A 26,311-nucleotide genomic window follows, 5' to 3' on the forward strand; every position below is an offset into this window, starting at 1 on the left:
TCAGCTCATGGAGGAAAGCGGTGGGCATCTGAGAACTTGGTGGGCAAACTCGGTAACAGTTTTTATTATTATTATTATTAAAAATTTTTAAAAATTGGATGATAGTTTCTTTAAATGCTTTATGATTTTCAAAAGTTTCACACACATGATTTCATATAATTCCATAATAACCCCCTCTTTTTTTTGGCAATTTTTTTTATTTTTTATTTTTGGTCTTTTTGCCATTTCTTGGGGTGCTCCTGCAGCATATGGAGGTTCCCAGGCTAGGGGTCTAATCAGAGCTGTAGCTGCCAGCCTACTCCAGAGCCACAGCAACTCGGGATCCGAGCCGCCTCTGCGACCTACATCACAGCTCATGGCAACACAAGATCCTTAACCCACTGAGCAAGACCAGGGATCGAACCCGAAACCTCATAGTTCCTAGTCAGATTCATTAACCACTGTGCCACGATGGGAACTCCCTTCCTTTTCTTTTTAGAGCCGCACCTGTGGCATATGGAAGTTCCCACGCTAGGGGTGGAATCGGAGCTGCAGCTGCCAGCCTACACCACAGCCACAGCAACATGGGATCCGAACCACGTCTGCAACCTACACTGCAGCTCATGGCCACACCAGATCCTTAGCCCACTGGGCGAGGCCAGGAATCGAACTCGCATCCTCACAGACACTATGTTGGGGTCTTAACCTGCTGAGCCACAATGGCAGCCTGCTGAACTCCATGGCAGCCATTTTTAAGGGGAATCTCTGTCAGTGGAATTTTTGGTGAGAAGCTGAGAGCATGGGGGTGGGGGGTGATGTGGCTAGGAGGCTGAGTGAGAGGAGGAGGCAGGAACACTGGGGAGGATTCAGGCTTTAGGGGAGGTCTCTGCCCCTCCCCTCCCCCGCCCCCCGCCGGTGCTCCCAGCACGGGGCTGGCTTATCTTACGATGCTGGACCACCGTTCTGTGCTTGTCCTGGAACACCCAGGCCCGGCCCTCCTGGGACCTTCCTTGCTCCAGAATCCTATCTGGGTTCCAGAAGTGGGCCTTGGCCTCCCCGGGTGTGAGCAGTTTTCTTTTTTTATGGCCCTATCATGGCATATGGAAGTTCTTAGGCCAGGGGTTGCATCCAAGCTTCAGCTTCGACCTATGCCACAACGGCACCAACGCCGGATCCTTAATCCACTGTGCCGGCCAGGGATCGAACCCTCGCCCCCGAGGGTTTCTTACACTTGGTCCAGCTTCGGCACAAAGTCCAGCAGCTCCTTCTCTTCGTCTACATCTCTGGAGTCCTTCTCGGCCTTGAGGCCCACAAGTTCTTCCCCTGAAACCACACAAGTTTAAGTGAGTGACAGGATGGAGAGTCCCGCTTTCTTTTTTAAAAGTGCTTTTCCTGCTCCTCCTTTCAATGCTTGCTCCCAAGGTCTGTGATGTTGGAAGGGGACCATGAGCAATATCCTCCAGCCCTGGTGCACAGCAGCCACCCCTGACATCAGTCTGCACCAGGCTTTGGAGGAGGAGAACAATACAATGGGAAAGAACTCTTTTTTTTTTTCTTTTTAGGACTATGCCTGTGGCATATGCAAGTTCCCAGGCTTGGGGTTGAATCGGAGCTGCGGTTGCCGGTCTACACCACAGCCACAACAACGCGGGATCCGAGCCGCGTCTGAGACCTGTTACACCACAGCTCAGAGCAAGGTTGGATCCTTAACCCACTGAGCGAGGCCAGGGATCAAACCCACATCCCCATGGTTTGTTACCGCTAAGCCGCGATGGGAACTATGGAAAGAACTTTTTTTTTTTTTGCCTGGCCAAGTTCTACCTCAAAATAGCCCTGCGGGTGTGCAGTGACACCAAAGAAAGAGGCATTTCTGTCCTTTTCCACACCACACGCAGGAGGCGAATAACCACCATGGAACCAAAACCATCCATCTTGAAAGGTTCAAGGGGATTTTTGTAACCACAGTGGCTGAAACCTCATCATTTCCTAAGACTATCACTGGGCGGTTCAAACTCTGCCTGTAACCCAGACCGCCTCTTTGTTTCTCGTCTCCTCCTCGAACTGGAGTTGGAGCCCTTGACCTTGCAGGGTCATCGGCTGTCCCCCAGCTGTGAGTGTCCTGGCGTTGTGATCTGGAGCCGACGGGGATGGAGTCACAACAGCTCATGCAGTTATGATCACAGACACAGTGGCGTGGGCACAAACACAGACATGGCGGGAGGGAGCCACCCGCCCGGGGCGTGATCTTACGGGTGGAAATGTCCTGCTTTAGTCAAGCTCTGATTGCTAGCCGCCAGAGGAGGGTGGAAAGCAGGGATGGATTAGTGAGAGCTTGGACTGCTTAGGGTGGAATGCACTGGTGAGAAAAGACCACGGGGAACAGAAAGTGGTTCATACCCATTATAGATATATGAGCAGTTCCTGGAAAGCAAAGAAGAGCCAAGTTTAAGGAAGGACAGGATTGAAGTCAGTTCAAGCGAGAGGCACATTATCAAAGGCGATACTCTCACCATCTCATTGAAGAAGCTACACCATCAATGGATTACCGAGAGGAAAGGGGCCAGAGAGGTAATGCAGTCCAGCCCCACCTTCTTATATCCAGAGGGTTCTCTTCCAAGTTAAGTGAGGACACAGGCTTACTCGGGGCAGAAAATGCTACAAGGACCCCGCCACTCACAGGAGTTGAAACTACAGTCATTTATTTATTTATTTGACCGTGCCTGCCACAGGTGGAATTTCCTGGGCCAGGGATAGAACCTGTGTCACAGCAGTGACGGGAGCTGCTGCAGGGACTTCGCCAGGTCCTTAACTCATTGAGCCACCAGGGAACTCCAGACTATAGTAATTTCATAGTGAATACAGCCCCAAGCTGACTGACCCATGAAGTGGTCAGAAGAACAGCTTATGAAAAGGAATTCTGAGATTTTAAATAAAACAACTTGTTATCAAACCAAAGTACAGGAAACACACCAGGTAGAATTTTATTACAGTTCTTATGGCTCTGAGAGTTGATCTGAGTAGATCATACTCTGTGTATGGTATATGCAGCAACATATATTTATGAAACTGCCTGGGATTTTTTATATTTTAATTTTTTTTCTTTTTAGGACCATGTCTGCCCCACATGGAAGTGTCCAGGCTATGGGTCGAATTGAAGCTGCAGCTGCCAGCCTACACCACAGCCACAGCAAGGCCAGATCCGAGCTGAATCCACAACCTATACCACAGCTTGATCCTTAACCCACTGAGTAAGCCCAGGGATCGAACCCGAATCCTCATGGATATTAGTCGGGTTCTTAACCCACTGAACCACATTGGGAACTTTCTTTTTTTTTCTAATTTTAGTTTCTGAGATGTAGAGTTCCTTCTAAAATTACCTTAAAGGAGTATTTTCAATAATGGACAACATCTCTAGAAAGCAGCTCTGTCTGGCTTCAGTCAGAAAGTAGAATGTGAGTGTCCTGGGAGGACCCAGGGGTGTTCAGAGCCCCACGCAGCCCCTCTGACCTCACTTGGTGTTAATCCCAGACAGTACCTTCATCTTCAGAGACATCCAGGATCTCATCCACCGTCTCAGGGAAGCTCATCCGGTGCTTGTCACTGATCAACTAAGATGAGAAAAAGCAAAGAATTCAACCCAAACACAGCCATCCGCCCAAAGGAAGGATGGTTCCAAAGGAAGAAAATGAGCTAAGAGGCGTTCTGGGGTCTAGAATCACCAGCCTCTCCCCATGCCCGGTCCCTGCCCCAACCCCATCTACCCCTGCCCCCCATCCCCTAGGTCTGGTCTCGGCCGCACCTCCTCTGGCCACTAGGTGGCAGCACAGCTCCGCCTGATGGAGAACATCCCCCCCCACTCCCCTCCAGCTCCTTAGGTTTTGAGTTTCCTGCGAATCCTGGGACCCCAGAACACGCTCACTTCCCGGGGTGCCCCACGAGGGCCCTGCCGTCAGGCTGTGTGTGTCTGGGGGTGGGGGTGCAGGGCCGGAGCAGACGTACCACAACACTGGTTTCGTCGGTCACAACCTTGAGCACGTCTGTTACAGAAATGTAGCCCAGGCGCTTGGCTATGGCCAGTGGCGTGGTTCCATTCTGGGAAGGACAGCAGAGGGAGGGTGAGCTCAGACCCGCCCCCTGGACAGAGACCAAGACCCCGGTAACGTGTGAGCCCTGACGTGTGTCGCCAAGGCTGCCCACAGAGGGGTGGGTCTGAGAGGAGGCTGCTTAAATTTGCAGCTCTGGGGGTTTCCTGGTGGTGCAATAGGTTAGGGATTCGGCATTGTCATTGCCATGGCTCGGGTCGCTGCTGTGGCGCAGGTTCAATCCCTGGCCTGGGAACTTTAAAAAAAAAAAAAATCTTCAACTGTGGGTGCAGGAGCTTTAATGAAACCAGGGGAGATCTGGACGCCAAAGTCAAGAGTAGCCAACGGAGCCAGCGGGAAGGTCAGGGTCAGGGAGGCACCAGATGTGGCTGTGGGAAGTGGCTCTTCACAGCATACAATTCCACTTTTTTTTTTTTTAGCTGTGTCCAGGGCACGTGGAAGTTCCAGGGCCAAGGATGGAACCTGAACCACAGCAATGACCAGAGCCACAGCAGTGACAACACCAAATCCTTGACCCGCTGAGCACAAGAGAACTCCTCTCTCTACTGTGATTTTAAAAGGAAGAACGGAGGGAAACTAAATGGATAATGAGGCATAAATTTTCCTTGAAGTTCTCTAGTCCCAGGATGTGCCCTGGGCAGACTCATCCTCGCCTACAGCTGCAGCAACTGCGCCTACACTCCAAGGTCCATACCCTCTCCAAGCCAGAAGCAGCATGAAGGTCATCTATGCACCTGAAAATCACTTGGTCTGGTTCACACTCAACAGGGACACCGGCTGAAGACCCTGGGCCCCCAAACATCATGGACCCCCCCCCCCGCGCAAGACATTGGTTTTCTTCACTCGCACCACACTGAAAGCAGCTTCACAGATTTTAGAATGGGTTTCGACAATCTTTTTTTCTCCTCTTTCTTTTTACTGCTGCACCTGCAGCATATGGAAGTCCCCAGGCTAGGGGTCAAATCAGAGCTTCAGCTGAGGCCTACGCTGCAGCCACAGCAACACTGGATCTGAGCTGCACCTGTGACCTACACCATAGCTCACAGCAGTGCTGGATCCTTAACCCACTGAGTGAGGCCAGGGATCGAACCTGCATCCTCATGGATACTGGTTGGGTTCTTAACCCCTGAGCCACAGAGGGAACTCTGGCTTCGACAATCTTGAAACAAAAATAACAGAGGGAGGGTAAACAGGGTTACAAGGACAACCTTCAGTCTTCCAGAAGGAGGAATGAATCCTAACATGCCATGTCGGGGGCGGGGAGGGGGGGTAGCTGGGGCTGCAGCCCGTCTAGGCTCCAGGCGTGCAGCAGGACACACTGAGTGCTTCTGGTCAAGGGGCTGCCCTGTGAGAGCAGTTCTCTGAAATCGGGTACTCACCGAGCTGACCTCGTTTGGGGAAGCACCGTTTTTGAGAAGCAGTGTCACAATGTCCGTATGGCCTTGTTGAGCTGCCTGATGCAAAGGGCTATATCCAAGCTGGAAACAGAGAAGCATGTGGCAGGATTAGGCAGCTGCCAGGGAAAGCACTGTCCACCCGCCACAGGGCCCGTATATCTTTTATGAGCAACATAAAAAATGCAGCCCTACCCACCCCCACCATCCTTCCTCAGGCGTCAAAGCCAAGATTGGTGGCAGAGCCCCAAGTGCACCCAGAGTGACCCTGGCTGCCTCGGAATCTGGCACTGGTCTCGGGTGACCCTGTACCTTAGTCTTGGCATTGACGTCTGCCTGGTGCTGTAGCAGGAACTTCACCAGCTTGATATTCCCATAGTGACTGGCCACGTGGAGTGGAGTGTAACCCATCTGAAAAGTGAGAGATGGGAGAGGGTGACCAGCAGGGTGGGTGAGTGGTCATGAAATCCTCACAATAAGAGAAGTTAAGACAAGATGGATGCACCCCCTTCCCTACCGCGCTAACGAGGCACCTTGAACATGATGGAGGACAACATGAGAAAAAGAATGTATCTTGGGGTAGACTCCAATGGAAGAGAGGGGAGAAAAAGAATGTATATATATACATATATATATATACGACTGGTCAATATGCTGTACAGCAGAAATGGACACTGAAAGTCAACCAGACTTCAATAAATAAAAAAGTAAAGAATGTATACACGTATGACTAGGTCACTTTGCTGTACAGCAGAAATGGACATAACACTGTAAATCACTAGACTTTAATAAAAGCAAAGTTTTAAAAATTAAAAAAGTATATTTATATATATATCCATTCTTTACTTTTCAAATTTTATATATATTAAAAAAATATATATATGTATGACTGGGTCACTTTGCTATACAGAAGAAATTGGCGCAACATTGTTAACCAACTAGACTTTAATAAAAATTTTTGGAGTTCCTGTTGTGGCTCAGTGGTTAACGAATCCAACTAGGAACCGTGAGGTTGCAGGTTCGATCCCTGGCCTTGCTCAGTGGGTTAAGGATCCAGTGTTGCTGTGAGCTGTGGTGTAGGTTACAGATGCGGCTCGGATCCCGCGTTGCTGTGGTTGTGGTGTAGGCCGGCAGCTAGAGCTCGGATTAGACCCCTAGCCTGGGAACCTCCACATGCCGGGGGAGCGGCCCTAGAAAAGGCAAAAAGACAAAAAAAAATAAAAAGTAAAAAAAAAATTGAAAAAGCAAAAAAATAAAAATAAAAAATTTTAAATTAAGAAAGTAAAGAATATATATATGTATACACACACACGTATGTATGACTGAGTCACTTTGCTTTACAGCAGAAATGGGCACATTACAAGTCAACTATACCTTAATAAAAAAAAAAAAAAGCGGACGGCTGAAAGCCCTCTGCAAAGTCTCCAGGAGCCGTCCCCACTGGAGATGATGGTCCGGGTGGCAGGAGGGGTTGGGGAGCAGGGCTCGGTGTCGGACAAGTGCAGTGCGAGGGCCAGAGAGGTCAAGGAGGTGAGTAGAAAACCCACACTACAAGGAGGTACCTGGGGGCCTGAGCGGTGGGGGGCGTTTAAAGTCTGGGAGGGGAGCGAGGTCACCCAGGATAAGTGTGGAGAGAAAAAAGTGGGGCTCAGGGACGGAGGCTGTTGTGAGAGGGACATCCGAAAAGAGGGAACGGCAAAGAAGTGGGGGGAAATCAGGAGAGATCCCTGTGACGGAAGCCAGGAGGGGTGAGTCCCAGAAGGAGGGACCCACCAGCAGGCCTGCGAGGGCAGGGGACTCAGGTGAGGAGGGACAGTGGTGTGGAGCTCACTGCCCACCCGGACAAGAGCGGATTTGCAGGCGTATTTCCTCTAGAGAGGTGAAGTCCCACTGAGAAAGTCCCCAAGTGGTGGCCTGGGTCCCTGGGCTGCAATGTAATAAAATTTATAGGAAGTGGCCGTTGCCTGCCATGAGTGGGCTTTGGCCATTCATTCATTTGAGATTTGGCTGCATGGGAGCGAATTGTCAAGGCAGCTATTCTGCAAAATGTTTTCATGCTCCCTCCAAAGGGCGACAAAACCAAGGCTCTTGGGGCTCCTAAGCGCTCCCAGAGAGCTAGTGCTCCCCAACAGACACCATGTTTTTTTTTTTTTTTTTCTTTTTCTTTTCAGGGCCACACCTGGGGCATATGGAAATTCCCAGGCTAGGGAATGAATTGGAGCTGCAGCTGCCGGCCTACACCACAGCCACAGCAATGCCAGATCTAAGCCGCAACTGTGACCTACACGCAGTTTGTGGCAATGCCAGATCCTTAACCCACTGAATGAGGCCGGGATGGAACCCACATCCTTATGGATACTAGCGGGGTTCTTAACTCGCTGAGCCACAACGGGAATTTCGCAGACACCCTCGTGACCCAGACCCTGCAGGCTGAAGTGATGGGGTGTCTTCTGGACCCCCCAGTTCTAACCCACAGGAGAGGATTTCTCAGGGCTGTGCCCTGAAAGACTAAACCAGACCCTGCCAGAGAAGCCTCAAAGATCTAGAACATTCTTGGGTTTTAAGCAGATTTCCATTGAAGCGGCAGGCAGTTGAGGATAAAATAGGTCTCTACGTTTTTCACAGCGAGACTTCAAGGTCACTCTTGGACAGGTGTTCCCGTGGAACTCTGGAGGGCTGGAGGGGTTGTCGCTTCGTCCCTTCCTTTAAATATAGTTTCCGTGGGAGGAGTTCCCGTTGTGGCGAAGTGGTTAACGACTCCGACTAGGAATGATGAGGTTGTGGGTTCGGTCCCTGCCCTTGCTCAGTGGGTTAAGGATCTGGCATTGCCGTGAGCTGTGGTGTAGGTTGCAGACACAGCTCAGATCCCGAGTTGCTGTGGCTCTGGTGCAGGCCGGCAGCTATAGCTCTGATTCGACCCCTAGCCTGGGAATCTCCATATGCCGTGGGAGCGGCCCAAGAAATGGCAAAAAGACCAAAAAAAAAAAAAAAAATACAGTTACCGTGGGGTGAAAAGGAAGAGAATGCCACTTCCTCCAGGAAGCCTCCGCTTTTCCACCTGATGGGAACACCCCCTCCCTAGTCTGTGCTCTGTGTGGTTCACATATGTCCCCTCACACCGCAGCTCACCCCCGCTCTCCCTTCCTGCCTCTTACAGCATCTGCAGATGCCCGAGGCAGATTCCACTGTGTGCTGGGCACTGGGGTGTCCTCAAACCACCCCCGCCCCTCCCCGCCCGCCCGCCCAGGCTCAAAGAATGCTGACCTGCATTTAGCCAAGTGCCTGAATACACGGGGGTTGACTTTTCGAGTGCATTTGGGGAAGCCTGGCATTTTGACACTTTGCTTGTAGAAGAAAGGTCTGGGAATCATGGTGAAACATGGAGAGGACTCTCTCACCTCACTACACAGGCTCAAAGTTTAGCCCCCTTTTTAAGCTCCCCACTGGAAAGCACTGGACTAGTGCCCTCTAATGCCACTGCTGCCCTAGGAAGTGGCAGAGAAGGGCCTCTGGGTGCTTGGGCTTCAAAGCTCCTTGACGATTAGGGGAGACCAGAGTGGGCAGAGCTGTGGGCGTGGGGCCGGGGGCACAGGGGGAGCCACGCAGACAGAGTGCGGGCTGCCAGCCTTACCCGGGTGGTGGCATCCACCGTGACACCATGTTTGATCAGCACGTCGGCCACTGGAACGTGGCCTTCCTGTGCGACCAGATGGAGGGGAGTGAGTCCACTCTGGAAAGGAAAGGAACTGTATCAGCTTAGAGTCAGGAAACAATTCCAGGCCAGCCTGAAAGGGCACCGAGGTGTGGGAACTGAACTTGGCTCTGCAGCCCCCACCACCAGCTGTGTGATCTTGTTTGACCCTCCTTGTTTGACCTTGGCCAAACTCTCCTTGCTCTGGGCCTCCACATCCTTAACCAAAATATGAGGTGGTCAGACTAAACCAGAAGTCAGTAACAGTTTCTGTTAAGGCCCAGATCATCAATATTTTAGGCTTCTGTTTCTGTTGTAACTATCCAGCTCTGCCAGGTATGGGGAGAGAGCAGCCATGCCCACATGTAAATGAATGGGTGTGACTGTGTGCCAATAAAACTTTATTGACACAAACAAGCAGTGGGCCAGATCTGGCTCCCAGGCGGTAGTTGGCTGATCTCTGAACTAGATGAACTTGGTGGTCCTTTCCAATGGTAGCATTCCCTATTTCCAAGACGCGAGATGAGCTTCAAAGCCTCCGTTTGCTTCTCAAGAAAATAGGGGCCATCAGGGACTTATCTCAAGGCCAGAGGAAGGCTCATTTGAGAAAACAGATGAAAACACATTGTGAAGCAGAGTGTGCCATTTAAACGCAGCCTGCCTTCGGCGCATCCCAGCCAGCGCTGGGTGCTGTAAAAAGGATAGAGGATCCAGCTGGGCAGGAAAGCACCAGATTCTTGGAGTCCTTGTCACAGCTTTCTCATGAGGATGGCCATGCTCCAGGGATCTTGTGGGTATGTGCACACTAGCACAATATCAATCTTTTTTGTAGATTGAGATGCTAATTAGAAAAGGCCCAGCCAATCAATGCTTTGGCATCAGGTAGTCTCCGAGTCCTGCAGTCTTGGTATAAGCAACCTTTCTGAACCTGTTTATTTATAAAACTGAGATAAAACCTCCTCAGGGCTGTTGTAAGGATCTCTCTGTCTCTCTCTTTCCCTATCTCTTTCTCTCCCTCTCTCTCTCTCACACGCACGCACACATGCACGCACGCACGTGTGTGCACATCACCTGATTCAGAACCCGGCCTCAGAGCAGGTGCATAGTACTGAGATGCAGCGTGTAGTCCACTGACCCGCACCATGACGGAGTCCACGGCACATGTGCAGATGCATGTTTACCTTGTTGCCCAGGTTGCCGTTGGCCTGTTTAGACAGCAGCAGGGCCACCATCTCGGCGTGACCCTCCTGGGCTGCCAGGTGGAGAGGTGTCACGCCCTGCACCGACTCAGCATTGGCCGAGCCCCCGTACTGCAGCAGGCTGCGGGCCACCTCCATCTGGTTTTGCTTGGCGGCGATGTGCAGGGGAGTGTAGCCATTCTGAAAGAGAAGAGCCACCAGAGCCTGGGTCACAGGAGTGCTGAGCTGACCAGCTGAGCACACGCTGAACGTTTCAGAGCCTCCCTTCAGAGAAAGGGGGTGGGGGAAGGAGGACGGGTTCTTGGCTTACTGGACACTGAGCAGGGCTGGTGTCACCCGGGAGCGCTCCTTCAGTAAACAAACAAACCAACTGAATCCATTTGATGGGGAGAACCCCCTAGAGCCAGCAAGGGCCCTGTCCCCGTCTTGTCCATCTCTGTTCTGTTATCTCGCTCTGACAAACTGCTGACCGCTAGGCACCCAGTCCACAGCAGATGCTAGGATTCAGCCAGGCAGCCTAGGGAACAACTAGTGGCTGGGTACCTAAGTAAACAAAAAGCTCCCATATCTTCTGTTTTGAAATAAGAACCCCGGAGTTCCCATTGTGGCTCAGTGGTCAACAAATCTGACCAGGAGCCATGAGGTTGCTGGTTCGATCCCTGGCCTTGCTCAGTGGCTTAAGGATCCGGCGTTGTCATGAGCTGCGGTGTTGGTCACAGACGCGGCTCGGATCCCGAGTTGCTGTGGCTACGGTGTAGGCTCTGATTCAACTCCTAGCCTGGGAACTTCCATAGGCTGCAGGTGCGGCTCTAAAAAGAACAAAAAAGTGGATAGTGACATCTTACTTGTTCCTAAAGTTGCTGAATGGATCAAACATGATAATAATCATCAAGGTGCTTTAGAAAATTAAGATATAAAAGTAATAAACGTGTTAAGTCCACGATGAGATGAAGGAAACCAGCCCCACAGTAAATCAGCAATGTCACGTGTACTGTCTGTTTGGCTGCTTTCCTTCCCCGCTTTGTAGGGAGAGGAAGACTTTCTCAGTGAAGGAAGCAGCATGTGGTTTCTCCTCAGGAGCAAACTCTGTGTCCACTCCGGACAGGTGACAGCCCACTGTGGTCAGCACTGCTGGAAACCACTTCTCCCCGCATTACTCTTTCTGAGCTTTACCGCAACCGCCTACAGCAAGTAAGGCACGTGTTTTGTGGAGGTTTTTTGCCCCCCCCCCTTTTTAGGGCCATTCCCTCTGCATGTGGAAGTTCCAGGCTAGGGGTGCAATCGGAGCTGCAGCTGCCAGCCAGAGCCATAGCTCACAGCAACGCCAGATCCTTAACCCACTGAATAAGGCCAGAGATCGAACCAGCATCCTGATGGATACTAGTCGAATTCATCCACTGAGCTACAACAGGAACTCCAAGGCAGGCGTTTTTATTACTATCCCCACTTTGTGGATAAGGAAGCCAATTCACTGAGAGGCTAAGTGCCTTATCTAATGTCCCGTGGGAAGTAAAACAACAGAGAAGCCAAATTTGGCCTTGTGACTCCAGATTCCAGGTTCTTTTGGCTGGAGTGTGATTCCTCTTGGAATCTTGTTAAAATGCAGATTCTGACTCAGAAGCTCTAGGGAGGCCCAGGACTCTGCATTTTTCTTTCTCTCTCTTTTTTTTGGCTGCGCCTACGGCATGTGGAAGTTCCCAGGCCAGGAATCGAACCTATGCCACAGCAGTGACAATGCTGGATCCTTAACCACTAGGCCACCAGAGGACTCTGGGATGCTGCATCATTTCTAACAAGTGTCCAGGTAATGGTTCTACCAGCGGCCACATTTTGAGCAGGACCCAGGACTTTCGAAGCATATGCCCACCCAGCCCCAGAGCAGATGGATAAGGCATATGGTCTCCCCACCACGGCCAGCTTTCTCCTGGCCTTGCCGGAGACCTGAATCCCCGCTGCCAGCCACGGTCTCACTGTGGAAACCGACATTTCTGATTCTGCCAGGTCCACTGATCAGCAAAAGGAAGCAGGAAAAAAGGGGGGCCGCCAATATGGTAAAATCCCAGTTTTACAGCACTGGGGGACAGGGTAAGATTCTCCTGCAAAGTGGTTTTCGTGAGGAAATGAAAAGCTGTCATTTATCCGAAGAATGAAATGGAATAATAAATATCAAACTCGTTGAGTAATTATGTAAGATAATTCTAGTGTCCCCCCCTTTTTTTGTTTTGTTTTGGTTTTTTTTGTTGTTGTTGTTGTTTTTTAGGGCTGCTCCTGAGGCATATGGAGGTTCCCAGGCTAGGGTCGAATCAGAGCTGCAGCTGCCAGCCTAGGCCACAGCCACAGCAACACGGGATCCGAGCCACCTCTGCGACCTACACCACAGCTTGTGGCAATGCTGGATCCTTAACTCACTGAGCAAGGCCAGGGACTGAACCTGCATCCTTATGGACACTATGTCGGGTTCTTAACCTGCTAAGCCACAGTGGAAACTCCCAGATTCCTCATTTCTAACAAGCTCCCAAGTCAGGATGACATGGGCTGAGGCAGCTAAACATCTAAGATGCCTGGTACCTGGCCCTAGACTGCCTTCCATTCCCTTCATGGAAACAAGGATTATTAGGGTTTTTTTTTTTTTGCTATTTCTCCCACAGCATATGGAGGTTCCCAGGCTAGGGGTCGAATCGGAGCTGCGGCCACCGGCCTACGCCAGAGCCACAGCAACTCGGGATCCGAGCCGTGTCTGCAACCTACACCACAGCTCACGGCAATGCCAGATCCTTAACCCACTGAGCAAGGGCAGGGACCGAACCCGCAACCTCATGGTTCCTAGTCGGATTCGTTAACTACTGCGCCACGACGGGAACTCCAGGATTTGTTTCTTTCTCTCTCTCTCTCTCTCTCTTTTTTTTTTTTTTTTTTTTTTTTTGGCTGCTCCTGTAGCCTGTGAAGTTCCCAGGCCAGGGATTGAACCCGGGCCACAGCAGTGATTTTGCCAGATTCTTAACCCGATGAGCCACCAAGGACTCCTATCAGGATTTCTTTCATGGTACAAAGGACTTCAACTAGAGCAGTCATTCATGTTAGTACAACCGGAAGTCCAGGCCACTGGGCAGCTGAGAAGGTCCACGCTGCTGGCAAGAACAGAATCTTAGGCTTAGGCTACCACGTGGCCCCAGTTAAAACTGAGACATGAGAGCTACTGCCCACCTCAGATCAATGGCCAGCCCCTCTGAGCTTCCGCCACAAGAGGAAGGACTACAAGGAACGAATGACCTTCCATAGGTGACAAGGACAGGGGGCAGCCAGGCAGGCGAGTCAGGGAGACTCGGTCTGGGAGGGACCTGAGCCAGCAAAAGGCTCCTCTTTCCTAAGGAAATGAGCTCATCCACAGGAATGCGCACGCTGGAGGGAGATCTGCCTAAATGTTCAAACAACATTAGCATCGAAATTAAAAGGGGGCGGGTTTGGTTTGGGTGCAGAGAGATTTGCATGTGAAATTCCACAAAATTGCCAGACTACTTTGGAAACTATTTTTTGCCATGGAAACAAAACCCATCTGTACAGGGTTTGTGCTTGGATAAAGCTCTCTTTAAATATCATGAGCCTGGCTCCGATCTCTTTTCTATAAGGAGGCGGGTGAACAGGAGGGGAGTCCAGCCTTTTATTTTTAGAGGCAGGAGTAAGTCACGTCCTAGCAGGGCTGTGGGCTGTCTACACAGTGATGTGGGCGCATGGGGAGCGAAGTCCAAGGAGAGTGGGTGTCTGGGAGACGCTGTGTCTGCTGCAGAGTGATGCTCTACCATTCAGATGAGCATCCTGAATTCCCCCTGCGGCTCAGTGGGTTAAAAACCCAACTGGTATCCATGAAGAAGCCTGTTCAATCCCCGGCCTCGCTCTGTGGGTTAAGGATCTGGCGTTGCCGTGAGCTGCTGTGTAGGTTGAAGATGCAGCTCGGATCCCACGTGGCTGTGGCTGTGGTGCAGGCTGGCAGCTGCAGCTCCGATTCGACCCCTAACCTGGCAATGTCCATATGCTGCGAGTGTAGCCCTAAAAAGAAAGAAAACAAAAATTCAGAAATTCAGATGAGCACCCATCCCAAGGAGGGAGGGTAAACTAAAGGCTGGCACTGATTTTCCCAGGGTCCCCACTTAAGTCGGCAGGTGTGGCTGGAACCACACAGGGAACCACCACGTGGCTCCCTCCTGCTGCAGGGTTGGGCACTGGGGTTTGTTCTCTCACAAATCCAGAAATTATCTCCATTTCTTCTGAGTCTTGGCTACCCATGTAATGGTGAGCTCAGGGGCCACGTGTGTCCTTGGCATCCGAGCCCTGCTCCCTCTCCTCCACCCTTGTCTGTGCAGCCCCTACCCCTCACAGACCCTGTACACCCTGTCCCCCCAGAGAGGGGCAGCCTGTCCCCCAAAGTGACCCTCGAGTCCAGCTTTATCCCTGTGCCTTGTATCCCCTGCCTCCCCAGTCCGCTCCTGCATAAGCCCCATCTGCTCCCTACACCCCTGGGTTCCTCAGGGGCGATGCACCCACAGCTCTGAGCATCTCAGCGGCCAGCATCACTGTGTCACATTTTACGTCAGAAACAGCGTCATCTCAGAGCCTGAACTCCACAGGGAGACAGATCTGGGGGAGACTATTCACATTCGAGCTCGGTTCCTTGCTTTCAGGTTCTGGCAAGCTCACCCTCAGCCCTGAAGATGCGCCAAGCCTGGCCCTGGTCCCGGAATTGGAGAACGTGCTGTACGTGACCTCTGACATCAGTCTGGGGGACCATGAGTTATGTAAAACGAGTTTCCCTTCCACCAGGTGACCCTGGGCTAAGAAGTGTCTCCCACTTCCCACCCCTCTCCCAGCCCCCAGAGAGCAGCCATCGCCTTGCAGGATGGGAGGGGAGGCTTCCCAAGCGAAAATAAAATGAAAACACAAACCCTCCTCGAGGGGTGTCATCCTGGGATGCGGACTCAAAAGGGACTTACCCAGGCTGGGCTGTGCGGAGAGCCGCCCCGGGGCAGCAGCAGCTTGACGATGTCCAGGTGGTTGTGATGAACGGCCACATGCAGGGGCGTCAAGCCATTCTGCAGGGGGAGGGACAGAGCCACACTCAGGGCCGGTCCAACAGGCCAGCCCTGGCTCCAAGCAGCACCAAGCCGGGGGGGGCGGTGCTGTCACTTCCTGTACAGCTCAGATCTGCTGAATGACCATTTCACAGTCAGACTTGACCTGAAGTCATTAAAGACCTCGGCCAGCTGGGACCGGGGTCACCTCCTCATCCCTGGGGGTCACCTCCTCAATCCTGAGGGTCATCTCTGCGCTGCTGGTGGTCACCTCCTCAGTCCTGGGGGGTCATCTCCTCACTCTTGGGGGTCACCTCTTCGCCCCTGGACGTCACCTCCTCATCCCTGCAGGTCATCTCCTCAATCCTGGGAGAGGGTCATCTCCTCATCCCTGGGGGATCACCCCCTCAGTCCTGGGGGGGTCACCTCCTCACTCCTGGGGGTCACCGGGTCTTTCTCAAAGGGGGACGTCTCTGCCAGAAAGATCAGTCTTCCCCAAGGCTGCTCTCATTGGACGGCTGCCCATTCAAAAGATGGACATGGCAGGCAGGCTCAGGCAGAGATGCCACCACCTGCATGAAGCGGATCCTCTCTCCTGGCCTCTGACCTGAGAGGGAGTCAGGCTCACCTTCCCTGCAGCATTCGGGTGTGCGTCGTGCTCCAGCAGCAGCTCGGCCACCCGCACCTTCCCATACTTGGCCGCCACATGGAGAGGGGTAAATCCTTTCTGAGGAGAAACACAGGCTGTCAGAACCATGGGGGGGCCCCAGCCGTCCTCCCCAGACAAAGGGCTGTGACGAAGGAGGTCCCCACCCCGATGGGCATGAAGACGCTGGGGCAGGATGGCTGATGCCCCCAGAGGCACAGACTTCCGGGATCAGCCAGCTTCTACCATTTGCCACCCACCCCTTGCGGGAATGCAGGCAAAACCACCCTGTGTGGCTCTGTGACGGCCAGCTGGTTCAGGTTCATCTTGAGCAGGTGCTGCGCAAACAGCTGCTCCATGATAAACGGATGGAGGCTGGATGGGTGGATGACCAGCTATACCTCACCTTTCTGGGAAGGACAGGACACACCTGGCTCACAGGTGTTGGCCATTCCCTTGGGTCCCTCCCTCCCAGCTGCCTGCAGCACCATCTAGGCTACACAGGACCAGGCGGGAACCTCCTTGCCCTGCCCCAGGCTTGGCGGGGACCAGCCTGCTGCTTCTAGAGAACCAGAGGTGGGAGGCTGTACCTTGGTCATGCACGCCTGGGATGCCCCCTTTTCCAGAAGGGCCAGCGCTGTTTCCACGTGGCCCTCTCGGGCCGCGATGTGCAGGGGGGTGTGCCCAGCAGTGGTGGCCAGGTTGGGGTTGGCGTTATTTTCCAGCAGGAGCTTCACCATGTTTGTGTGGCCGATGCGAGCTGCACAGTGAAGTGGGGTCTGGTCATCCTGGAAGCCGAAGCGATAACAAAGAACAGGACACACCAAGGTTACTGGGCTCTTCATTTCACAAAGAAGGAAGGTGGGGCCCAGAGAGGTTAAGTGACTTTCTCCAGGCCACAGAGCTAGTATGAGAAAGAGCTGCGATGCCAGTCAGGTCTCTGAGTTACGGAAACCAATGCGTTCTAATCTAATCCTGAAAACGACCCTTCAGGTTAGTTGTTATTCCTACTTAACTGCCTGAAGGCTCAGCCTTCCCATCAATAAAATGGGAATAATGACACTGACTCATAGGGCTACAGGTAGGATCAAGCAGATAGTGTGTATGTTCCACGCCGAGTCTGGCACAAACTATGTGTTATGGCTACTACTATGGGCAGACCTTGGGGACACTGCAGGTTCAGTTCCAAACCATTGTGATAAACTAGGTATCATAAAAAAGTGAGTCACAGGAATTTTTTGGTTTCCCAGTGTGTATAAAAGTCCTGTTCAGGAGTTTCCATCGTGGCTCAGTGGTTAGGGAATCCGATTAGGAACCATGAGTTTGCGGGTTCCATCCCTGGCCTCGCTCAGTGGGTTAAGGATCGGGCGTTGCCGTGAGCTGTGATGTAGGTTGCAGAAGTGGCTCGGATCCCGAGTTGCTGTGGCTTTGGCATAGGCCGGCGGCTACAGCTCCAATTAGACCCTTAGCCTGGGAACTTCCATGTGCTGCAGGTGCGACCCTAGAAAAGACAAAAAAAAGAAAAGAAAAAAGTCCTGTTCACACCATATCACGTGGAGTTCCCACTATGGTGCAGTGCGCACAAGGGGATCAGCAGTGTCTCTGAAGGGCCAGGACACAGGTTCGATTCCTGGCCTGGCAAGTGGGTTAAAGGATCTGGCGTTGCCCTAGCTGTGGTGTAGGTGACAAGCAGCTCGTATCTGATGCCCAGTGGGGAACCTCACATGCCCCGAGGGCAGCCAAAAAAAAAACAATGCCATTCTTATCATGTGCTGCATTATGTCTAAAAAACATACATACCTTATTTGAAAAACCGCTTAATTGTTAGAGAACGCTAACCATCTGGTAACACAGGGTTGCCACGAATCTTCAAACACATTGCTGGCCGTGTGCAATAAAGCAAGGTGACCTGCACTGTCCCCCAAGTCCTGAGTGTCCGCTGGTCTTTCTGTCTGAAGGCTACTCTGCTTTTCTTTACGCCGGAGGTGGTGAGAGGGTCAGAGCGCAGAAGCAGAAAGATGACTTTTCATCCCACCCCTCCCCCTTCCTGTTTCCTCCTGAAGCTGGAGGCGGTCAGTGTGTGTGTGTGTGTGTGTGTGTGTGTGTGTGTGTGTGTGTGGTGTCTCTGGGTCACTGAGCCCACCCTGGGGCCCTTGGCTCAAATGCCATGACAGGCAGTCTCGGTGCCTCTGCTTGAGACAGACTGCTCCCCCTGCATTTGCATTCCTTCTATTCTGGGATCCCTTTCGCCTCCAGAACTCACCTTGGCTTTGGCATTGACTTTGGCTTTGTTCTGGAGCAAATATTTGGCCACTTCTGTGTGCCCTGCTCGGGCTGCCATGTGTAGCGGGGTCTCCACTTTCTGTAAAAATAACACAATCACAGAAGCATTAACACATGTTGGGTTTCCAAAAGAGCACATGCAGAGCTCCACAGTGCCGGCCCAGAGTGGGGTTTTTGTCCAAGAGGTGAAGTTGCCCCAGGGAGCAACTTCAGCCTTTAGTCTGCTGATGCCTGGTGTGTGTGTGTGTGTGTGTGTGTGTGTGTGTGTGTGTGTGAGAGAGAGAGAGAGAGAGAGAGAGAGAGAGAGAGACAGAGAGAGAGAGAGAGAGACAGAGAGAGAGACAGAGAGAGAGAGAGGGAGATAGGGGGAAGAGATCCACTTAAAAATAAACCCCAGGACGGCGGAGTTCCCATCATGGCGCAGTGGTTAACAATCCGACTAGGAACCATGAGGTTGTGGGTTCAGTCCCTGGCCTTGCTCAGTGGGTTTTGGATCCAGCATTGTTGTGAGCTGTGGTGTAGGTCACAGACACAGCTCGGATCCCGCGTTGCTGTGGCTCTGGTGTAGGCTGGTGGCTAGCCTGGGAACCTCCACATGCCCTGGGAGCAGCCCTAGAAAAGGCAAAAAGACAAAATAAATAAATAAATAAGTAAACCCCGGGACTTCCTGTTGTGGATCAGTGGGTTAAGAACCCTCCAGCGTCCATGAGGATGTGAGTTCAATCCCTGGCCTCGCTCATAGGTTAAAGGATCTGGCGTTGCCACAAACTGCAGTGTAGGTTGCAGATTGCGGCTCAGATCTGGCATTGCTGTGGCTGTGGTGTAGGCCTGTAGCTGCAGCTCCGATTCAACCCCTAGCCTGGGAACTTCCGTATGCGTCGGGTGTGGCCCTAAAAAGAAAAAGAAAAAAAAGTAAACCTCAGAGATAAGGAATGTTTAAAAATGTAAATATATTCCCTAATAGCACCTAGAGAAGTTCCCACACGATTGTCCAAAATAAAGCCCTCAAGACTTACAGGAGTGTGACAAGTTCAACTGGGGAAGTATCAGTACCTACAGACATTCTCCCCATCCCCCCCCCAACCCAGGTCTGAAGCCTCTGCTATTCTGCGAAGTTTGCCTCTGAGCTCTTGGTGCACAGGAAGAGCCCTGCCTTCCCCATTGACTTACCACGTTGGAGACATTGGGCGAAGCATCCCGCTGCAGCAGGTTCTTCACGATGGGCAGGTGCCCCATGAAGGAGGCCACATGGAGAGGCGTCAGGCCAGACTGGAACAGACCAGAGAGGAGTGAGAGAAGGGTGCCTGTCCCGCTCCTTCAAACACACAGCCAGATGGATCTCAGGCTCTCTTGCCTCTAGGGTGCTCCAGAATGGTTTTGCAAGAAAAGGGAGTTCAACAAAATGGGTCTGTTTCCAGGAAAATAGCAGGAGAGGAAAACAAAAACAAAAACACACACCACTGCAGGGTGATTCTGCCCACACTGACAACTCGAAAAATTGCATCGGACCTTGGACAGCTCCCTGAGAGCCAACATAAGCCCCTGGTCTTATTTATCTGTTTGTTTGTTTATTTAATTTATTGGCTTTTAACTCAATGAATTTTATTATATTTATAGTTGTACAATGATCCTCCCAGCCTTATTCACCCCTGATTTATTCCTTTGAGTGTTTGCGACTAACACACACACACACACACACACACACACACGCACACAGCCACTCGAGATGGCTGTGAAGACGGCTCACCCTCAGAGTTTTTCCTACCTCAGTGACAGCGTCGATGGAGGCGCCCGTCTTCAGCAGCAGCTCCATGACTCGAATGTGGTTCTTCTTGCAGGCGATGTGTAGGGGGGTAAAGCCATTCTGCAGCCCCACACAAAGGGAGAAAGGCAAGCGGGAGCTTACACGCCACCCCAAGCAACGCCCAGACCACCTTGCTGATTAAAAGGCAGTCTCTGTCCCAGTCTATCAGTGGTTCCGCAGATCAAAACGTCAATTACTGCAATTCACGGAAGAGGGAGTTGCCTCTCACTATGTACTAGGCATGGTCCTGAACCTGTTGTCTGTAAACCTTTTTCTTTCTTTCTTTTTTTTTTTTTTGTCTTTTTGCCATTTCTTGGGCCTCTCTCGCAGTATATGGAGGTTCCCAGGCTAGGGGTTGAATCAGAGCTGTAGCCACTGGCCTACGCCAGAGCCACAGCAACGCAGGATCTGAGCCGCGACTTCGACCTACACCACAGCTTACAGCAATGCTGGATCCTTAACCCACTGAGCAAGGCCAGGGATCGAACCTGTAACCTCATGGTTCCTAGTTGGATTCGTTAACCACTGAGCCATGACGGGAACTCCTGTAACCTTTTTTAAAAAGAATTTAGGCATTCCTGTTGCGGCTCAGTGGATTAAGAACCCCGAGTTGCCACAAATTGTGGCATGGGTCGTGGATATGGCTCAAATCTGTTGTTGCAGTGGCTGTGGCATAGGCTGGAGGCTACAGCTCCAATTGGACCCCTAGCCTGAGAACTTCCATATGCCGCCCGAGCTGTCCTAGAAAGAAAAAAAGTAAAAGAATAGAATTTAGTCATATTTTGGGATGCACTGAAAGAGCCTGCTGTTGAAAATTTCCTTAAGGGGAAATTTACAGTAGAGAGTCCTTGTGTGAAGGAAATCACGTTTTCTCTGCCCTGAAACCACAGATCGTTTTTAATCAGACGGTTTTCTGTACCTCAGCCCTGCTCTAAAGTGATAAGCTCCATGAGGGCAGGGATTTTTTTTTTCTTTCTGTGTTTTGTCTGTCTGCTTGTTTTTTCAGTGCTTTATCCTCTAGGGCAGTGGTCCTCAAAGGAGGGGGGAGGGGACTTTGTCCCACCCTCCCCCCACTCTAGGGATATTTGGCAAAGTCTAAAGACATTTTTATTTTTTAGGCCATGCCTGAGGCATGCAGAAGTTCCTAGGCCAGGGATTGAAACTGAGCCACAGCAGCAACCTGAACCACAGCAGTGACAATGCTGGATCTTTAATCTGCTGAGCCACCAGGGAGCTCTTAAAGACATTGTTGATTGTCACAACTAAGGGAGAAGTTATTAGCGCCTAGCAGGTGGAGGCCAGGGATGCTGCTAAATGTCCTACTATGCACAAGCTGGCCCCTCGTGACCAAGAATATCAGGGCCCACATGTCAGCAGTGTTGAGGCTGAGGAACCCCAACCACCCCAGACAGTGTGAGGCCAGTGCTCCATGAGAGCTTTCTGAACGAATGAATGAAAGAGCCATCCTTACACCTTGGAGGCCTCCTACCCTCTAAATTCATCTCTTCCGGGAATGGACAGAGGGGTGGGGGTCGTGGCAGGTTCAGAAACTTTCCTCAGAGGGCCCGGCCTGGGGCTCGGGAGAGGAATTTGCTTTAGGCCTGAACTCAGCTCTGCTGGAGCACCACGACCCCTGTGAACCCTCTGCAGAGGAGGTATGCTGAGCTGAGCCCCTTTCACGCATCCCCACAGCAGATCAAAAAGCCAGGCAGTCTCTAGAAATCAGGTTCCTTAGCTCTGCACTGGGCTGGGACTGGAGTGGCACTACCAACCCAGACACACGCCATGGACACTGCCTGTGAGTCATGTCTCCGGGCCCCAGCTCATTGCCAGGGGCGTGGTCAACTTGCGCCAGTAGGATGCGGCAAGGAGAGTGACGTCACGCCTGCCTGCGCGCTGCCACGCCCCCACCTCAGCAGCCCCACCCACTCCGCCCCAATCTCCTGAGCAACTCCTGGTGCCCAACGGCGGGGTGCTCAGTCCTGCAGCTCTGGCCCTGGCCCCTCCAGCCCCTCACTCACCAGGGCTCTGGAGTTTGGTTTGGCCCCTTTATCCAAGAGGACCTTGGCCACCCTGTGGTGGCCGCAGTGGGCTGCCACGTGGAGTGGGGTCAGGTGGTCCAGCGTGATATCATCTATCTCTGCGTTGTATTGCAATAGGAGTCGGACACAGTCGAGGTGGTCTCCCTGAGCCGCCATGTGGATTGGGGACAAGCCGTTCTGGTGAAGAAGGAAAACGAGCGATGGCAAAGGAAATGAGCTCGGAAATTCAGGGCAATGATTCCAAACTCACTTCCGGCCTCTTTATTACACTGGGCCTCTGCATGTCTCCCGAGTAAGCTGGGTTCAGCCTGGCGCTTCTGCTGGTCTCTGACTGCAGATCTCCTTTTCACCTTCAGGCCAGCTCCAGCCAGGCCCACCTCTTCCAGAAAGCCCACCACCCCGACCTCTGTGGGCTTTTCTCATCTGCAGCCCTCATACAGACCTTATTCATATATTTGCTGAATTGTTTTAGTACTTGACCTCTTAGATGTGTATCTCCTTCTCCTTCCTTACAAGCTTAAGATCAGTGACTGTGTCCCAGTATCTCCTACACACCCTGCAGTGCCCCCCCCCCATGTAACACACACAGTGGCCTTTAATCAATGTCTTAAGTGAATGGATAATGATAAAACGGAGTTTAGACCTAAATCCCTCTTTGCTTCTAACAAGTGCACTTAAACAAACAAAAACAAAAACCTCTGTTAAGGATCCTCTCTGTTCCTTAGATAGTAATTTATTAAAAAAAATTTTAAGACAAGAGGAGACTTATTCACTCATTCATTCACACATTAATTCAGCAAATATGAAGTGATCAAAGTGCACCAGCTATGCGATCAGCTCTGGGGAAACAGAACAGACAGAATCTGGGGCCAAGGAAGCTGGTAGACCAGTAGCTTAAAGTCCTGAAAAGAGCTACATTGTTCTCACTGTGTAGTGAGGCCTGGAAAGCATGATCAAAGCACAGAAGAGCAAGAGAGAGTGGAGTCAAAATGGGGAAGGGGAATATGTGGAGAGAAGGTTTTCTGGGAGGTGATTCCTGAGCTAGGACCTCACCAGGAAGAAAAGAGGAAGAGTATCTCCTTGAAGGGAACAGCATGTGCAGTGCTGCAGAGGCAGCTACCCGGGACTCAACGGGGCTCCATGAAGGCAAACATGGGAGGCCATGGCTGATGGGGCATGGAGCTGGGCTTGGGAGGCAGGTGGGAGCTGCATCAGGAAAACCCATGCAAGAGGAAACTGGGATGGCAGCTTTTAGGAAATAACAATTGAAAGAAGTATTTTTAGCAAGGAGAAACATGATCAGGCTGCACGATGGCTACCATGAGTGTTTGGATTAAATTGTGTCCCCCGGAAATTCACAAGTTGAAGTCCTAATGCCCCGGACCTTGGGAGATGGCCTTATTTGGAAATTGGATGTAGGTTAGTTAAGTTGAGGTCGCTAGTGTAGACTTTAATCCAACATGACTGCTGTCCTTATAATAAGGGGAAATGTGGGGAGTTCCCTGTCATGGCTCAGCAGTAACAAACCCAACTAGTATCCATGAGGACGTGGGTTCAATCCCTGGCCTTGCTCAGTGAGTTAAGGATCCGGCATTGTCATGATCTATAGAGTAGGTTGAAGACGAGGTCAGATCCAGTGTTGCTGCGGCTGTGGCCTAGGCCAGTAGCTGCAGCTCCAATTGGACCCCTAGCCTAAGAACTTCCACATGCCACTGGTGTGGCCCTAAAAATATAAAAAAGGGGGGGGATTGTGGACACACACAAATGCCATGTGATGATGAAGGCAGAGATTAGAGTGATGGTTCTATAAGCCAGAGAACTCCAAAGATTGCCAACAAACCATCAGAAGCCAGGGGAAAGGCGTGCGACAGTTCTCTCTCCTGGTCTCAGCAGGAACCAGCTCTGCCCACATGGATCTAGGGCTCCAGCCTCCAGAGCTGCTACATGAGAAGTTTCTGTTGTTCAAGCCACCTGGAGTGTGGCACTTTGTCTAACACAGTCATTGCTTACTGCATTTTAGAAAGGTCAGACCATATTTTTCAATTGAAAACTTGGAAGTTCTCCATAGAGAATTTTCATAACCATTCTTCTTAGCTCTTCCTGATAATCAGGATAATATGAAATTTTTAATAACTTAGGAACATGTATATAAGTTTAAACCCAAGGCCTCTGTGGGAAAATGTTGAGGATTTCCTGACCTAATGGTATAATTGGGAGCAGAATTCCACCTACTCTTTTTTTTTTGTCTTTTTGCCATTTTCTTGGGCTGCTCCCGCGGCATATGGAGGTTCCCAGGCTAGGGGTCCAATCAGAGCTGTAGCCACCGGCCTAGGCCAGAGCCACAGCAACGCGGGATCCAAGCCGCGTCTGCAACCTACACCACAGCTCATGGCAGTGCCGGATCCTTAACCCACTGAGCCAGTCCAGGGATCGAACCCGCAACCTCATGGTTCCTAGTCAGATCTGTTAACCACTGCGCCACGACAGGAACTTCCCACCTACTCTTATCTGAGGATTTTCACTTTTATATATACTTTCAAAGACACTCTCTCATGGGATCATCTCAGCCCTGGATGGAGGATTGAACAAGAAATAAACTGGCTTAGCAGAGGATACCTCTACCCATCACACACACACACACACACACACACACACACACCCCTGGGCCATGAACATGACCCAGGTTTCAGAGAGCTCTGTAGAACAATCACATGATCATGGGTCAGGGAATAAACTGGCTGCCATGCTGTGGAATCTTATGACAGGGAGCTGCTCACAGAAAACCCCAGGAGTGGCTGTGAGGGGTCTGGTTTCTGCCTCGAGGTTTTGACCACCTTCTAAAGTCACCCTGAAGAAGGAGCCAGAGGGTCTGGAGTCTGTGTAGGCAGCACCGGGTGGTCTGACGGCTTCACCTCCAGGAAGATTCAGGTCCTTCCATTAGAACTGAGCGACAACCTTTTGCCCTGACCCTAAAGGACCTTGAGAAGAACAGTTTTGTTTTCTTTTTAACTGCAGCCAGTCTGGCCCCAGCTCCGAAGACTCCCTGAGTGCTTCGTTCCTGTCTTTTCTGGAGCCAGGGTAAAAGAGACAAGGCCTTATCTAGAGCTGTATAGATGGATCACAGCCCAAAGGTCAAATCCGGCCCTCTGCCTGTGCTTGTCAATAAAGTTTTATTAGTACAGGGCTACTAGTCTGCACATTATCCAAGCCTGCTTTCTCACTACAGTGGCAGATCTGAATCACTGTGACACTGACCGTGGCCTGCAAAGCCTAAAAATATTTAATATCTGGCTTGTTAGAGAGAAAGTTTGCCGACCTTGATCTAGATAATAATTAGAGCTGAGTGCCTCCTGTGTGACAGGTGTTAGGGTCAACATCATACACTAGCTGAGTTAGTAGTAGTAGCATCTCTGTTCCTCAGAAACAGGACTCCACCCTGGGTTGGCTGGACCTGCAGCCCTGCCTACCAAATGCTCCCCTAGGAAAAGATGCCCAAACCTTGGTTTTGGCTTGGATGGGTGCCCCGTGGTCCAGTAGGATCTCTGAGATTCGCAGGTGCCCATTCCGAGCTGCACAGTGGAGAGGTGTCAATTCATCCTTTAAAAGACAGTCAAAAAGAGAAAGCCCTGCACATCAGAGGCTGCTGGAGAGGAGACAGCCCCAGGGCATCATTCCATGCACAAGGCTTTCTTAAGGACCAGCTCAACCCAAGTAGTCCTTGCCTGCAGCCGCTCCAGCGGGCTGTTCTGGGGCTGGATGCCCATCCCTAGCTGGTCAAGGAGAGCCCACCTCCTACCCCCCACCCCAGGAGGGGCTCTGGAAGGTGGCGCTCTCCCCACCCTCGGCCTTGCCGTGGAGCTTGCCGGCACCCACCTTGGTCCTTGTTTCTATCTGGGCCCCGCGGTCCAGCAGGAGCCGCACCATAATCACGTTCCCCCTGCGGGAGGCGATGTGCAGCGGCGTGATGCCGTTCTGGTGGGGAGGAACCGGATGGTTAGGGTCAGGGCGCAGCCTCCTCCTCCAGGAAGCACCCGCCCCGCCCCCTGTGCCCATGCCCCGCCCCCTCCGCCTGCTGCCCCGCCCCCTCCGCCTCCGCCTGCTGCCCCG

The 26,311-nt window shown here is 51.7% G+C and overlaps 1 protein-coding gene across 1 annotated transcript in view; it reads right to left on the minus strand.

Moving 5' to 3' along the window:
* The window catches only part of ANK1 (ankyrin 1), a 232,872-nt gene that overhangs the window by 36,615 nt on the left and 169,946 nt on the right, over nucleotides 1–26,311 (minus strand). Inside the window, 16 exon segments of the mRNA XM_021078313.1 lie at nucleotides 1,209–1,302; nucleotides 3,515–3,587; nucleotides 3,979–4,071; nucleotides 5,462–5,560; nucleotides 5,789–5,887; nucleotides 9,108–9,206; nucleotides 10,349–10,546; nucleotides 15,352–15,450; nucleotides 16,058–16,156; nucleotides 16,666–16,863; nucleotides 18,339–18,437; nucleotides 19,529–19,627; nucleotides 20,124–20,222; nucleotides 22,184–22,381; nucleotides 25,703–25,801; nucleotides 26,078–26,176. Of these exon segments, the coding sequence (XP_020933972.1) occupies nucleotides 1,209–1,302; nucleotides 3,515–3,587; nucleotides 3,979–4,071; nucleotides 5,462–5,560; nucleotides 5,789–5,887; nucleotides 9,108–9,206; nucleotides 10,349–10,546; nucleotides 15,352–15,450; nucleotides 16,058–16,156; nucleotides 16,666–16,863; nucleotides 18,339–18,437; nucleotides 19,529–19,627; nucleotides 20,124–20,222; nucleotides 22,184–22,381; nucleotides 25,703–25,801; nucleotides 26,078–26,176 (1,844 nt within the window).

The sequence above is a fragment of the Sus scrofa genome, chromosome 17 (genome assembly GCF_000003025.6).
Source record: "Sus scrofa isolate TJ Tabasco breed Duroc chromosome 17, Sscrofa11.1, whole genome shotgun sequence".
Taxonomy (NCBI): Eukaryota; Metazoa; Chordata; class Mammalia; order Artiodactyla; family Suidae; genus Sus; species Sus scrofa.